At 50.1% G+C, this 15,985-nt stretch overlaps 1 protein-coding gene and 1 pseudogene across 1 annotated transcript; both read left to right on the top strand.

Moving 5' to 3' along the window:
- Positions 1 to 1,761: 1,761 nt before the first annotated feature.
- Positions 1,762 to 4,258, top strand: LOC102564757 (uncharacterized). The gene is made up of 3 exons (XM_059720136.1): positions 1,762 to 2,038; positions 2,801 to 2,948; positions 3,610 to 4,258. Exons 1-3 carry the CDS (start codon positions 1,817 to 1,819, stop codon positions 3,741 to 3,743), a joined length of 504 nt encoding a protein of 167 aa, XP_059576119.1. The 5' UTR covers positions 1,762 to 1,816; the 3' UTR covers positions 3,744 to 4,258.
- A 5,101-nt stretch (positions 4,259 to 9,359) lies between these two features.
- Positions 9,360 to 13,226, top strand: LOC132247161 (olfactory receptor 2K2-like; annotated as a pseudogene).
- The last annotated feature ends 2,759 nt before the right edge of the window (positions 13,227 to 15,985 follow it).

Below are 15,985 nucleotides of genomic sequence, written 5' to 3'. Positions count from 1 at the left end.
TAGCTCAATCTGACGCAGGCTCCTCTCTCCTCACAGCGACCCGAAGCTCAGCCTGGAGCCAGCGCTGGAGTCGCGCCTCCTGCGGGCCGCCGTGGAGAAGAGCTTCCTGGCCATAGGGCGTGAAACCCATCGAAACCAGGTAGGTGCCCCTGCCACTGCCAGGTCCCACAAGCCACCCCCTGGCAGGAGTGGCCCCAGGCTCCGTGGCACTGACCCTCGGGTCTGCCTCCCCTTTCAGGTCGTGCAGCGACTGTACGAGGAGTACCTGGAGGGCCTGCTGTGCTGCGTCTTGTCCAGCGCCCCCAGCCTGGGCAAGCTCTACTCCATCTGGGAGGTGAGCACCGTGCAGAGGGGCTGGGCTCGGGCCGGGACAGCTCCTGCCCTGTGCACTGCAGCAAGCCTCTCTCAAAGCATAAGGAAGATGGTCAAGCCCGAGCTTGAAACCTGGGTCCTGAGGAGGAGGACCCCAAGGCTGCTGGGTTCAGCAGGGCATGTGCCCTCATCTTAACATCTTCCTCCCACAGCACTTTACATCGTGGACTGAGGCGCCGGATGCCCAGCACCGTGCACTGGGCATGAAGATCATGACCGGCGCCATTGCCTTTGCTGTGCAGCTCCTCCCACAATTTGAGGTCAGTGAGCCCCTTCCTTCCCCAGTGTCCTGGTCCCCTGCCTTTGGCAGGGCCCTCCTGGGAGAGTGGGGTCAAAGCTGGACAAGGAGCTTCACTCCAGGGCTTTGCTTCTGCCTCAGTGGTGCCCCTGACTCTTTACGGGTCTCTTTTCCATGGCCTGCTCTGGGCATGGTCAGCCCTGGACATGGGGCCTACTAGCCCTGGAGCATGAGGCACGGAGAGTGATCCTGGGGCCCCGAGCAAGTCCCTGGGCTGCAGGTTCCCATGGGAAGAGAGGGCTGTCATGCTCTGGCACTGTGGTCTCTGCCTTCCTGCCCTCGTGCTGGGTAATGCGGAGAGGTGGAGAGAGAGAACTGTGCCTGGGGATGTATTGGGGAAGGAAGGTGGGACATGCATGAACTGCCTGATCCTCTCCCCCTGCTTAGGGCTCCCCTGACATACTGGAGGTGGGGGACATGGCAGCCCGCCTGGGTCTGTCCATCAACGACCCGGAGGAGACCATCAGCTGCAAGGCCAGGGCGTGCATGTATTTGCTCGCTCAAATCCTCCTTCATCAGAGGGGTAAGGAGACCCAGCTGGAGTACAAGGCTCCGATGCCAGCAGTTTCCCTCCAAAAGCCTGGTCCCAGGTGCTGGGCCAGACGCTTTGTCTCCATCTGTCCATTCCCAACCTGGAACAACTCAGGGTGTCGGCGTTAATGATTTGGGCCTCTTCAGCTCAGCGCCGAGCTGTGGTACTGCAGCCTGTGCTAATGCACCCATCCTGGGTGTCTCATGCGGGAACCAGGGAGCCCATCCCCAGGCCCCCAGCCCAGACTGGTCCCAGGACACGTGGTGTCCATTGACTCCTGCAGAACAATGACCTTCCTGCTGGGGCCCTGCCCTTCATGGTGCCAGAAGGGCAGCCAGAGCCCCACTGGGTGGACATTGAGTACCAAAGCTAGGATGGCAGCTCAGAGCCATGTGTCTCCACCTGTCCTAGGCCAAGACATGCGAGGGGCAGAGGAGCTGCGGTGCAAGCGCCAGAACGATCAGAGCCAGGTCCAGAAGTACAGGGGCCTGGCGAGAGTGGGAGAGGTGAGGCTGGTGTGTGTGATGAAGGGGTTCGGAGAAAGGCTTGGTGCTTGTCTCCAGCTGGCAGGGGTCTTCCTGCGGTGGGTTACAGCCTTGCAAGTGTCCAGGGCAATGTGGTGCCAGCCCCAGAGATGGAGCCTGTGTGTGGGTTGTAGCCAGCCTTGTGTTCTCCTGTTTCAGGGGCTGAGAAAGATCTTGCTGGAGGAGCAAAGAAGAGCTTTCCTGCAGAGGGCCCTTCATGCAGTTCGCAATGGACCGATGCACATCAGCCAAGCTGGGCTGGTTTTCCTGTATGCAATCTTGGGGGAAGCCGGCCGCTTGATGGGGCACAAGGTCAGCAGCCACGTTGGGGAGTGCGGGGAGGGAGGAGAGTGAGCTCACGGCCCCTCGGCTCTGTTCCACGTAAAGTTGCTGTCGTCCCATCACGACCTGTTGTGTGGGGACAACGTGGAGCAGAGAGAGGTCACTACACACTGGAGTCTGAGCTCTAGCTCACGGTGGGGCCCATTTGGACTTCGCAGACTAACTCAATTAATGACCTGCCCCTGTCTGTAAGGTGCAAATCTCCCTTGCCTTCTGAGCAAACTGGCCTTGAGGAGAATGGGAGGCCTGCCAAGTGCCTTGGAGAAAGGAATGAATTAATCTGCCTAGGCAGGATGGCACCAGCCTGTCCTTTGCACATGTCATGCCCCTGAGGGTCAAGGTCTCTTGCCAGGCCCAAAGATACACAGCGTGTTCCCTCAGGACAAGCTTCCCATTCCCAGTCTGCAGTCAGGAGTCTTTAGGAGGTGCACAGGTCCCCGCATGGCTCCATTTCTTCTCCTGCCCACGATCCTGTGCTTGCTCTAGGGAGAACGGAGGATTCAGGCACTTGGCGCTGCTGATCTGCCCCATTGCCCAGAGCCCAGAGCTGCCACCCTCTGTCTTTACCGCGATTCTCAGAAAAATGTTGCTCAAGGAACCTGCCCCCCATTTCCCTGAGCTGTTGCCAAGACCCCTTGGTTTCAGTCCAATCCCTGCCCCATGACCCCTCCCCACATCCCCTGTCCTTTCTGGGTGTAGGACAGGCTATGACCAGCTCTTGTACCTCTGCAGGAGAAAGAAATCCCCATCAGGGTCCTGAATAAGGTCTTCATTATCACCTACCTGAAGGAGCTGCCTAAAGATCTGCAAGGGCACAGCCTGCTGGTCACCTCCTCCAGCGCCATCGCCTCTCTCCAGCCGCCCACACTTGCTCCTGCAGGTACTGTCCTGTCCCCTCTGCCGCTGGGGAGCAGGGAGCAGTGGGAAGGGAGGGGGAGGCTCTTGGCACTAACACAAACCTGCTCCCTGCCGCGTGTGGGCAATTCTCCCCTCTGCCCTACAGAGTCCTGTCCTAGGATCCGTCCTCCGCAGGTCTTTCCTTTCTTTCCTCTCAATGGCAGGAGCCTTTCCTCGTGCCCTGCTGCCCCCGGGTAAACCTGCCCTCTGCCCCGGGTGGCATGGGTGGGCCTGCAGGGTGTTGCCATCTTTCATGAAGGAGCCCCGGGACCTGTCCCAAGTGGCTGAGCCACCCCAGGACAGGGGGGACCCTCTGCCTCCTGTTAAAGGCTGCTGTCACTCCCACAGTCGGAGACCTGCTTTCCCTTGCTTGTAGCTCTCTCAGCCATGGTCTTTTTGGGGCTGGGGTTGTCCATTCAGAGCATCTACCTCATCTTGAACGTGGCTGGGCAGTGATGCCTAAAGATGTTCAGCTTCTTCCAGGCAGGAGGCTAAGCACCATCTATTTTTTTTCCCCTCATTCAAATGTTCAGGCCTTTGTGTCCTGGGAAAGCTCCCAGTCCCCACTTCCTCATATCGCAGCCTTGTATCATGGTCCCAATGCATGGATTTAATCTTCTGCTGCTTTTTCTTACGCTGCGTAGCAACACCTGCAGACCACCTCAACCCTGACAGCACCTCCATGAGAGAAGATGACCTCCCCAACCTCACCTGGAGCCCGATGGCTACAGAGAAAAGCTGCAACAGCGCTGAAGCCACCACACACGTCACCGACTGACAAGTCATCATCCAGTCTGAGCCGTCCGCCACAGCCAAGTCAGCCTCTGCAACAGGAGCAGCCTGAGAAACCCTCGTGGTGAAGAACTTGAATATCTTCCAGACCAGCTCTGCAAAGGGCTGGGGAAAGACCAGGCACCATGAGTTTGTAGTGCCCAGGTTGCCAAGTGGAGGATGCTCTTGTTGTGTGGATGGCATTTTGTGACCCCTGCCTCAGGGCTTTGGCCGGTCGCCATTTGGGGCCAGGAAGGAATTTTTTCCCCCTTCATTTATGGAACCAACTTCGGGGGGTTTTTCGCCTTCCTCTGAGGCATCGGGACATAATCAGACCATCCCGGCGTCTGTTGTGTTAGTAGCCTGTCCTTGAATCCATCGAGAGCCATTCAGGGAGTGAAGAGAGCAAAGGCATAAACCACGTGCACTGTTGAACATAGATTTAGTGTAATGTGTAATGTTATAGAAACTAAGAGGAGATGTAGGATAATAAAGTTAAGCTTTAGTTTTCTTTTCTTATAAGTGTTGGTGTTCATCTCAAATTCCTGTGTGAAATACAAGCTCATGACATGCAAGGTAAGAAAGAAGACAGGATGATCCATTGCTGTAGAGAACAGGGTCTACAACACACAGGAGAAACCTGGCATGTTTAGCTCAGAAAGTCAAGGTCGAGCTGCCTGAGAAACTGCTAATACTGTTCAATGGGAAACCACCTTTATTCCTCAACAAGTCAACGTTGGGTGGTCAGGGAGGTGTTTCAAGAAAGTGGCAACGGGAAAAGTTCTCTCTGCTCCAGGTTGCCGAGGTGCTTTGGGTAGATGTGGTATCTCTTAGGAGATATAGTTGGAAAAAATGTTCTTTGTAAGCTTTTGGGCACAAACACCCACTGCCACAACCAATAACTGTTCTCTAGCTTGGAGTTTGTCAAGACCAGAGGGAGAAATAGAAGAGAGATGGGGATGGGGAGTATGTTTCAGGAGCAATGGCTTTGTGGTGCTGAAGGCACTCAATGGGAAGGGAAGGACCCAGCTGTGAATCCCAGCTGGAACGCAGATTTCTCCAGAGTCTTTTCATTGGAATAAGCAGGGCCCTTTGCTACGCAGTATATTTTTCTGGTGAAAGTACAATGTGTACAAATGGGCCCTTGTAACAGGCTTCTCTGAATAGCAGGGGACAACCCCCTGCCTGCCCCACTCCCCCTGCGCGATCCATGGAGCCCATTCCAGGCTAATATTTGTACCAAGTCACTGGAGTCAAGATCTCTCAGTCATGGGGGCTGTGGGGTTTCTGGGGTTTTGAGCTGTGTTTGTTTGGTGTGGGTTGGGAAGACCCAGTTCTGTATCCATGCTGCAGCACAGGGAGCTTCCCAGTCTTTTCCACTGGAATAAACAAGGCCCTGGGGAATAAACCCACTTAGCCCCCCCCGGCACTCAGGGCTAGATCTGGCTTGCAGGGATCCGCGCAGTCTGGATCCAGACCCCCGCCTGCAGTTGTGGGAGCAGTGGCACCCGTGGTCGGAGCAGATCGGCGTCAGCTCAGGGAGCCTCAGGGATTCACGCAGCCGTCAGTCACCCCCCAGCGCTGCAGCACACGTCCATGGCGGCTCCGCACCCTGCAATTCAGTGGCGGTTCCTCATCTTGTCCCACCCCAAATCCCTGGCCCCTCCAGGAGCCCTGCAGACCACAGGACATGGCTCTGGGGACTGGATCCAGCTCACCGGCCGTATTTTTGACACCCTGCTAGGAGCTGTTCTCACCAAGCTTTGAGTCACTGCTTTGGTTCTTATTGACGCCTCTCTCCTCTTCCCCCTTGTCCCACATGCGACCCCCAGACCTGGTTATGGCTCCCAGTACTACTCACACTGACACTGTACAAAAGACAGCATCCCTGCCTAACTCTGTTGCTTTTCCCTCGTTCAGCGTCCCTGGGACATTTCCTCCCAGCGTTGCACTGGGAGCTCCTGGCTGGTTGTTTGCCCCCCTGACCTCAAGCACGTGTTCACAGTCACTGCTCTCGTGTGACATGTGAGGAGCAGGGGTTCAATGCCCACCCAGCCCCCTTCAAGACCCAGGACACCCAAAAGAAGGGAACGGAAAAGCTTGCAGTTGGTATCCAGGCCCGTGCAAAATCTCTGCTATGCTGCTATGTTTTCCCAGCACATTTGCACTGGTCCAGACAGATGGTGAACGAGCACAGGGAACAGTCCTCTGTGTCTGAGGCAGCTCAGCAAATGCATGGCACACCGCGCACCAGCCTCCCGCACCGACCGGAGCCTGCAAACACTTTCTCATCTCCTCAGGCGCAGCAGCCTTGCCCTGGGCTCCCCGGCACGGTGGGTGTGATCAGTGTTGGTGGGGGAGGAGGAGGACGTCCTCGCTGAGGTGCTGCAATGTCCTGACACGGGAATTATATCCCTGGGTGCACATTCACCCCAGCCCCATGGAGGGGCTCTGCCTGCCCCAGGCATGTGCTAGTGCCCAGCCTGACACCTCGGGGCCACAAGTGATGTCCAACCAGCCCAGCTCAGCTGGGACTGATAGCGGCTCTCAGCCCGGCTAACAGAGGCTGGACTCGCTGGACATGACATGTGTGTCTTGGGGTCTCAATCCCGTGTCTCCCAGCACAGGGGCACTCCCTGGCGCTGCACTGAATGGCCGTGTGTCCCAGTGTGGCACCGGCATCTGAACCTCTCATAACAGGCTGTGCTGAGGGGATGTGGAAGGGGAGACTGGAGCCTGAGACTCTTTTCCTCCGAGGAGCAAACAAGAAGGGCCCTGACAAAAGCTTGGCACGTGATGCACATGGGGCTGCGGCTACGTGGCCCAGCCCTGCCCTAAGGAGGGCCCTGCCTGGACGCCAACAGCCCACGGCAAGCAGCTTGTCAGGGCGAGGGGTTGTGGGGTGGGGGAGATCCCCCAGGGAAACTCCAACTAGCAGCTGCAGAAGTGCTTGCCCTGCTGCTCCACGTGCCATGGGGCCAGCTGCGCTGCTGGGCTTGGCCTCACCCTGTGCTGCGTGGCACTGGCTGCACTGGTTCCTCAATTGAGTCCCTGCAAAGAGGATTTCTACGGAGGAGCTGAGCCCCAGGGGTTGGGTGTAGCAAACATAGCCAACATTTGGCTGAAACTGGGCATCCAACATCATTTTGCAACACTGTATGAGATCTGCAGTATGAGACTTACGGGGTGGTCAAACACTGGAACCAGCTACCTAGAGCAATCAGAAATTGATTGCTTATTCCCAGTTCCCTATTTCTTACTCCCAGTGCCCAGTTCCTTTTTCAAAGCTCATCTAGACCTAATAAAAGCTTGTTATTAATGAATTAAACATCTGAAACAGAGAGAATGTCATTAGCTATGCACATTTACTAATTAATATTGATAAAAATATTCTGCATCAAGTACAGAGCCCTAAATGATGGGTAGGTTTAAATGGGATTATGGGGCAAAATCCATTTTGGCACACCTCAGACTTCCTGTTGACTCCACTGAGGAACTGCCCTTGACATCTGTGACCAGAGACTTGCCTGGCTCAAAGCGTGGTTTGGCCGTCCCAGGCTGCCAATTGACAGCAGGCTAGCCACTGTGCTAAGTAGATGGACCTGAAAAAGGACCTGGATTTTGGGCTGGGATTATAGCTAGATATCCTGTTTTGGGCAACTTCATGGCACATCTCTGTGCCACTGGGGAACTCTTCTGGACATCTCTGACCAGAGACTTGCCCGGGCCAAATGTGGTTCGGCCATGGCAGGCTGCCAATTTACAGCCCCCTGCATTGAAATGGGATTATTTGGGTGCACAAATTTCTCCATGTGGGTAAACTGAGAAAAGCCACTGCCCCAGGGCGCTGGGAGCTCCTCCTGCAGGGATGCACGATATGAGTGCTGCTAGATTTGCAAACACCTACGTGAGTCCAGATAAACCCAGAGATTTTCACTAGGAGTCCACAGTGTGCAAAACATTTGACTGTTTGGAGTCTTCCTGAGTTCTTTGCAACTCAAGAATTGCTCCGTTGCTTTGTTCGAGTCCAACAGTGACTGAAAGCTGAGAGCTGGCGTATCATGCCATTAATTGAATGTGTGGCCAGGCATCCCTGACTCTTGGAGCCCTGTCAGGTAATCTGGGCTCTCAGCGTTGGGGGAACACTGTGCTGCAGATCACCATGGTGTGGATCAGCACTAGATCACCTGACAGGGCTCTCAGCTGTGGGAGATGGCTACTGGACACACCGGGCTTCCTCTGCATCAGCACTTTGGCATGATGGGATCTGATGCTCGATCCCACAATTATACCTTCTACTCTGCATGTGGCATGGCTAGAAGCACAGTTGTGTGGCTTGTGCAACAGATGTCCTTGTGCCTTTACTGAACATCTGGCAGGGGTCTTTTGGTCAGTTGGCAGCAGCAGTGGACTCCACATCCTGGGTTAGGAACAGAGGCTCCTTGTACAAAACCCAATGAGGGGTAGGAGATATTGAATACAATCTCCAACAGGCAGCACTGACCAGAGAGCTGTTGAGGGACAGCGAAGCATTGAGTCTGCCCTCCTGAGCGCTCTCATCAGCTCCCAGGTCATTGTGCTGGCCATTGTGGAGTCCACTCCATGTGTCTCAGTATAGAGAGAGCCCCTCACTCTGGTTGGCTTTTACAGGCTAGAGCCCATTGCTGCAGGTTGGTGTCTATGTGCTTTGGAAGGAAGGGAGCAGAGGTCAGTCTTGTGAGTAAAAGAGGGCCAGACGTGGTGGCCAGACATGGTTCCAGCCCTTTGCCCCTTTTGTCCAATAGTTTCCTGGTCTTGCAGCACCTACCCTGGGTGTGGGAGACCATGGTTACATTCCCTTGTCTGCCTGTTCATTGAAATAAACCAAACTAAATATTTTGAAGTCCTGTTTTTCTCCCCAAATAAAATAAACTCAGGAAACAAAAAACTTTTTTTTCCCCATTGCATTCCTCTTCATTTAGTAAGTTTGTTTTAGTTGAATGATGGTATAATAAAACCCAGGAGAGGACTAGCAAGTTGCAAGCTGCTTTTGCCTTTGACTATTAACTTTTTTTTCAATGAAATGCTATAGGGATTCAAAGCCAGTTTTGAAAGAATTTTTCAGTGAAATCATAAGCTTCAGAGTTTATGCAAAGATCAGTGAAACAGAGAAGAGAATGAATCTCTTTAAACCTGGGTTCTTTGCCGAGGAAAAACAAGAGAAGTATCGTAATGGCAGAGATTGACATACGGTGACTTAAACGACGATAAACCAGCTTCCCATCTGCTTTTAATCTGATCAAACTAAAAGTTAAAAATGTTACTTTATGTTCATATTCTTTTCAAACAGAATGTAGAAATGTAGTTGGTTATGTCTTGCTATTCAATTTTAATTTACTGGTGTGTCTAGTAGCATCCTGCTTAATTTCTCATTTTTAATTATTATAATTTTTTCTTGAACTGCGGAATGTGATTGGCATCCAGGCAAAGCTTTTCGCAAGTAAAGAAAGCTTTAGCAATGTGTGAGGACCATTTTCTCCTTAGCCTGAAGGATTAATTTATGAAGATCTATTGTCTGGTACATCTGGATCATGAATTTTGGTAGCTGAAGGAACGATCCTGCTCTCTTAGGTGGAAAAGGAGAATGAAGGTAAGTGGCATTTCCTATGAGCTTTGTTGGCATGAAAATACCAGATTGAGGGGTGTAGACATTGAACAGTAAGGTTAAAGAAGAAACAAATTGTTGGCATTAGTGAAGATGAGGGACAGAATACAAGCCTATCTCCAAGTATTGGTATTTAGTATAGGTTTTCTTTGTGACCCTCTTGCTCCATAACTGTCCCCTCGTCCACATCCATAATTGTCCTCCTTCCTCTCATGCAGCTGGTACTGGCTACAGTTGGAGGCAGGCAATCAGATAAGGTAGATCAGTAGCTTGGTACAATTTGGGAATCCCTGTGCTCCTGCAAATAAGTAGTGAGGAGCTGGAACGGGCGGATGACTGGTCTAATCCAGAAAGAAAGGGCAAGGGGAGATGGATAGTGCTGGAGTGAATAAGCACTGGAGTGAGTTTCAGTACTGAATCCAATGGAGTGTATGTCCTTCATTAGCGGGTCTTCCATTGAGCGGCCAGCTAGTCTGATTTATGTTGCTGTTCCTTGTGACCACTGCGGTGCCTCTCTGCTCTACTCAGCATCCTGTTAACAGTTTCGTGTACTTAGGTGTGTTTCTGCCCAACTGCAATCCTACATCGTGGGTCAGAGTCAGTGAGAAGTGATGAGTGCATTGATTCACATCACTGTGCCAAGGGAGCCATTACCTAGCTGTTTCTGAGACAGGTTTGCAGCTGCTTTGGGTCAGTGGAGAAATGTAGGGACCCCTGAGGAGAACAGGGAAGTGGCTCCACTTTGGTTTGCTGTTGACCATCCCAGCAATGGAGTTAAGACTGTCAAAGTGGAGATGTCTTTAGGGAATGATCTGCTTAAAAGCATGGAAAGACTGCAAGACTATAGCAGGTCCGAAATACTCCAGTAGCAGTTGGCGCATCTGCATGTTCCCGGGACTGCACATTTGGTACTGCACAGTTCTGGCAGTGCACGGTTACTTTTAGATGCTATGTTGCTGTAGCAATGAGCTACGGTGGTGTAGCTGACCACTATGGCCATGTAGCATTGGCATCACGGTTTGTGCCTGCCAAAGCTGCATTGCCATAACTCGTCACAACAATGATGTAGTGTCTCATGTAGTCACTCCCAGGTAGTCTGGGTTTTTTTCCTTCAGCAGTAAATAGCATGATTTTTGGAGGAATTCACGAACAAATTAATGAATCATTTAAATGAAGCAATAGCCACAATTTTTTCAAGGCATATATGCTTTCTCAAATAGCTCTAGGAAGACCTGGCGTGCTGTTGTGGCTACAGTAGTCCAGGATATGTGAAAAGCAAAGTCTTTTTTGGTAATCTCTTTTACTGGACCAACTACTGTATAGTTGAAAGAGCTGTTAGACAAGCCTTTGGGCACAAAATCAAGTTTCTCTGACATTTCTTCCAGATATGCCGTTGGTCCAATAAAAGAGATCACCGGACAAGCCCTTGAATCTAGGAAGAAGAACTTTTTCAGGATGATGCGGGACAAGGTTGCATTCATTCTTTTGTAGCTATTCAATGTATGTGTACATTTTTCTGAAAAGACAGCTCTAAATGACCTGATAGACTTTTGTGTCTGACATTCTGCCTTTCTATCAGATTGTGTGCCCATTTGCCCAGGCACCATCATCATGGTATCTGAGTGCCTCATGAGGCTTCAGCCAAGGTCCAGATGTGAAAAAAAATCCAAGAATAGTAGAAAACATTAATGCAGCATCTGTCCCCACCAGCTAAATTTGCCTCAGGGAAATGACTGAGAGGAGTGGCACTGGAATGGGACATTGGAGACTAGGACGCTGCTTGCAGCTGTACTAGTGACTTTGTGTGTTTCTTTCCTCTCTCATCCTTTGACTCCTGTCAGTTGAGAGAGTGAGCTCTTTGGAATAGGAGCTGCCTATCTATGTCCAGCATCTGCTGTGGCAAGGGTTTGAACTTTGTTGGCAAAGGAAAAATTGCCTTAACTATGGCATGTCTGGCACTTCATCCACCTGATACCTCAGTACCTCAGAACTGAAATGGGCTGCTGGGAAGCTGGGACCCATTGCTAAGTTGGAGTTAGTTACTTGGATAGAGGCTGTAGTCTGCTTGGGCTTATTCCTGCTTTGCTTTGCATGGCTAAATGGCATGTATGCCGCTGTGTAACTGCAGCTTTGGGAACTTGTGCAGAGTTTGCAATTCTGTTTCCTACAGAAATGGGGGTTGGAATTGCCCTCCATGTGTACTGTCCTGAAGGAAGTTCCTTCCTTTTTTAACCCCCAAACCTAGTTATTAGGCTATTAACCCAAGAAGCAGGAGACCCCAGTTTAAACTTCCTACCCAGTGCCTCTCAGCACAGTCTAGAGTATTTTCCATCTACCCTTGAGCTGATAAATAGCACTGGGAAAATTTCTTCACCGGCTGCTTTCTTCCCATCCAGGAAAGCAGCCACCTCACTGACCACTGCATTTTTTAGCTAGCTGGCTTTCTTCTGGTTTCCTAGGTCTCTTGGCTGCTTCGTGGGCCAGCAGGATTGGAGAGGCTGGACACGTGTCTGCATTGTACTATCTGGTAGCTTGGTGGCTAGAGCCGCATCAGGCTATGGGCTAGTACCAGTGGGAAATGCAGATTCCAATCCCCAGCTTAAGGGCAGGCTGAGCACCAAAGACTCCTGATCACTGAGTGAGTGCTTCAGCTGTGCAGTTAAACCATGAAAGAGCCCTTTGTGAGTAGTCAGTATGCTTAATGGACATTTGCATAATTGCAAGCCCAGAGGTGAATTTCAAACTGTGCATAAGTGCCCAAATCCGTAGTCATGCAGCTGTCTGCTATCAGGGGTGCAAAGAACAACAGAATCTAGCCTTTTTCTACTGTATCCTTCTAAGTAATTGCTTTTCTTATTGCTCCCTTTTGTTCCTAGGTCGGACATGATGAGGAATCTCTCTGGGGGAACAGCACCTCGGTGTCGGAGTTCATCCTGCTGGGGTTCTCCAGCCAGCCCAAGACGCAGCTGCTGCTGTTTGTGCTCTTCCTAACTATCTACCTGGCGACCCTCTTTGGGAACAGCCTCCTCATCACACTTGTCATTAATGACTCCCGTCTTCACACACCCATGTACTTCTTTCTGGCCAACCTTTCCTTTGTAGACATCGGCTACACCACCACCACTGTACCCCAGATGCTGGTCCACCTCTTCTCCACAAAGAAAAGTATTTCCTATCTGCCTGTGTTGCGCAGATGTACATCTTCCTTTGTCTGGGGATAATTGAATGTATACTCTATGCTGTAATGGCCTATGACCGGTATGTGGCCATTTGTCACCCTCTGCGATACACGGTCATCATGAACAGGTCAGTTTGTGTCAAGATGGCCATCAGCTCCTGGGTATCTGGCTTCCTCTCTGCAACGATTCACACAGGCTTCACCATGAGGTTGCCCTATTGCAGCTTCAATGAAATCAATCACTTCTTTTGCAAGGTGCCAGCCATCTTGAAGCTGGCTTGTGCAGACACACACCTCACTGAGCTGGTGATTTTTGTGATGGCAGGTATACTGCTCCTCACCCCACTGTCTTTGATCCTAATCTCCTATGTATTCATCCTGGAAGCCATCCTGAGGATCAGCTCAGCTGAGGGGAAGATCAAAGCCTTCTCCACCTGCACCTCACACATCACGGTTCTGACTCTCTTCTACGGTGCTGCCATGTTCATGTACGTGCGCCCAGCCTCCAGCTACTCACCCGAGCGGGACAAAACGTTTTCCCTCTTGTACAATGTTGTGTCTGCCCTCCTGAATCCTCTTATCTACAGCCTGAGGAACAAGGAGGTCAAAGGAGCCGTACTCAAAATGACGGGCAAGACGGACCACTGAGTTACAGTGGAGGAGGAATGGTCCTGTGGCTCCCAGCTCCTCGGTTCTGGATCCTGGTCTGGGAGGGGAGTGGGGTTTAGTGACTTATAGCCAGTGGAGAAAAAAGTCAGGACGTCTGGCTATTTCTCCGTTCCTGGAAAGTACAAAGGTCTCATGAATGAGGGCAGGGTGGGGATGGGAGTCAGTACTGTTGGATTGTCTTCTTCAAAATGAGAGAGAAATTGTATCTTACAGGCTAGAGTCACGGGGACTGCAAATCAGATCACCTAGATCTGGGCCAGACTGACAATAAAACTTTCAGAAAGATAAAAGTCTACCTTCAAAACCCAGGAGTCCTGACTGGTTATGCCTGTGAACCACACTGATCCTCAGGCTTGATCCACTCAGGTTAAATGATTTGAATCGTTATTCAAGTGGTAGAACATTTTCAGAGAAACTCTCAGGACATATGAAAATCACTACTGCAGTCATCTCTTTTAGACTTAGGTAAGGTCACATTTTTGCCAGTGTAGCCATGTTGGCTGGGGATGCGAAATGATCATAAGCAAAATCCCTCTTTAGGACACAGGGGGTGCATCTACACAAGACACTTAGTGCACAGCAGCCTACTAACACTGCGCAGTAGTGCATCACAGCATGGACAGTGCTAATACGCTCCTGTGCAGTCTTATTAGGCACTACTGTGCAGTAGTGTCACTAAAAAGGCATTCGCTGGCACTCCTGCACAGTTCCTCTAGTTTCTGCATGTTTAGCTAGTACTTCATTAAGCAAGTACTAAATTAAATGTGCAGTAACTACTGAGCATTAATGAATGTGTAGACACACCCAGAAATGCTTCCAAAAGAGGGCTTTTCCCAGCTTTGACTGAAGTTGTTCAAAGACGTTGTGTAGCCAGTCTGGTGATAAAGCCTCTTCTGTCAGTATATGCTCTGTCCTCACAAACCAACACCAGCCACTCTCAAAATGTCTCTCTTTGATATGCTTGCAGGCTGCTAAGGTGGGTGGTCTCACAGTGGCTTCACTGCTTCATTTCTGGGTTTATCGCATGAGACTTGGTGGGATGACATTATCCAGGAGAGCGCCCCTGGTAGTGCCAAGGGTCAGGTGTAGATGCACCCATTATGGCACAATATAACTGGGCAGGTACAGCTACTGGGGCCAATGCTTTATACTGAAAGCAAACTCTGGAGAGCCTGAGTTGGTGTTGGAAGCAATATATGTCCTTCTTTGTTCCCCCAAGGCTGAAATTCACCCTTCTGCTAAGAACCCAACAAGATATATAGTCCATTGACAGGGTTCTGCCCACCCAGAACTTACCTGGTTTTATAATAGGAGGAAACTGCTGCACGGACACAAGGCATGTTCAAATTAATGCAATGGTGCCCATGTACGAAGTTAGACCGCAGTTACTAAACGTGTAACCAAAGTGGTGCAACTTTCTGTGTTTATTGGTTTTGTATTTGTTCAGACATAACTTCTCAGAACAGGAGCAGCATGGTACCTAGTCTTTTTTTTGTGCTCTTGAAGAGGGAAACACATTAATGAAGCTGAACTTCATGAAAAGAGAAATGTCCATTAATATATTGGTTCAGTTTATTCTAGTTGGTTTCTGAGACTTTTGCTAAAAATGGCACAAATATTTGGTATTTGCATGTTGCAGCCACTTGTGATGTTGCAGCCAGGTATTTGTGATGTTGCAACCATGATGATCTAGGAATTACGTGAAAGGCAAGGGTTTTGGAGGGTGATATCTTTATTTACTGCAGAGTTATTCCAGATGATTGTTATGCATATCCTTGGGCTATTAAAACAGGAAACATAATTTCATAATTGCCAGGTGAAAAAAATGTTTTCCAAGTGTACTAGCTATTATAAAAGGTCAATTTTTCACCTTTTACATTTCCTCCTTTTTGCAATTCAAGGTAGTGGTAATGATGGGGAAAAATGCAAATGCAAAACTTGAAATGAAAATAAAAAGTGTTTTGTAATCTCAAAATGAACTACTTTAAGTAATGTTGCACAAGTTTGGGGCATCGTTTGAACTTCATTATTGGTGCTTGTGCATGGATGACATTTGCAAGCAAGAGAGCTCAAAGTAAAGGAAAATACAAGAAAATCTCAACTGGTTAGTGAACCAAGAAATGTGTATTTCAAGTTGTGTTTTCTCAGAAAGGGCACATACGCTGCCCTAAGGATGCTGCAGTAGAAACACCAGTAGACTAACTCCTTCTTTTTACACAATATAAAAAAGAGACATCACAGGTAATTATTTCCTACATATATAATTCCAGTGTTGGTTACATTACATATTCAGTGCATTGGTCTTTGTTAATTTTTCATATGCCTTCTCCAACTTCATGATGTATCTGTAAAAGCCTTGTATAGGGAGGTATTAGCTTTTTAGTGGATGACACTTTAGATCAGGGATGTCAAGCATGCAGCTCTTAGGCTGGATCTAGCCTACAGCACCACTCTATCCAGCCTGCCCAGGTACTATAGACTGGAAGGTGGATAGAAAACTGGCTGGAGCATCAGGCTGAGAGGGTAGTAATAATGGCTTGATGTCTAGTTGGCAGCCAGGATTAAGTGGAGTATGCCAGCGGTCGATCCTGGGGCTGGTTTTGTTCAATATGTTCGTCAATGACCTGGAAGGTGGCACAGAGTACACCCTCAGCAAGTTCATAGGTGACACCAAGCTGTGGGGAATAATAGATATGCTGGAGGGTAGGTCTAGAATTCACAATAACCGAGACAAATTGGAGGACTGAGCCAAAAGAAA

This window comes from Alligator mississippiensis, unplaced genomic scaffold (assembly GCF_030867095.1).
Source record: "Alligator mississippiensis isolate rAllMis1 unplaced genomic scaffold, rAllMis1 scaffold_32, whole genome shotgun sequence".
Lineage (NCBI taxonomy): Eukaryota > Metazoa > Chordata > Crocodylia > Alligatoridae > Alligator > Alligator mississippiensis.
Note: the sequence above shows the minus strand (reverse complement) of the source record. Positions and strands in the feature narration are given on the sequence as shown.

Excerpts from the sequence above, each read along its gene's own strand:
- LOC102564757 (XM_059720136.1), top strand. The coding sequence starts at position 1,817 with ATGTGGTGCCAGCCCCAGAGATGGAGCCTGTGTGTGGGTTGTAGCCAG. Across the intron at positions 2,039-2,800 it reads GCCGCTTGATGGGGCACAAG|GAGAAAGAAATCCCCATCAG; the intron begins GTCAGCAGCCAC and ends GTACCTCTGCAG. Across the intron at positions 2,949-3,609 it reads GCCCACACTTGCTCCTGCAG|CAACACCTGCAGACCACCTC; the intron begins GTACTGTCCTGT and ends TACGCTGCGTAG.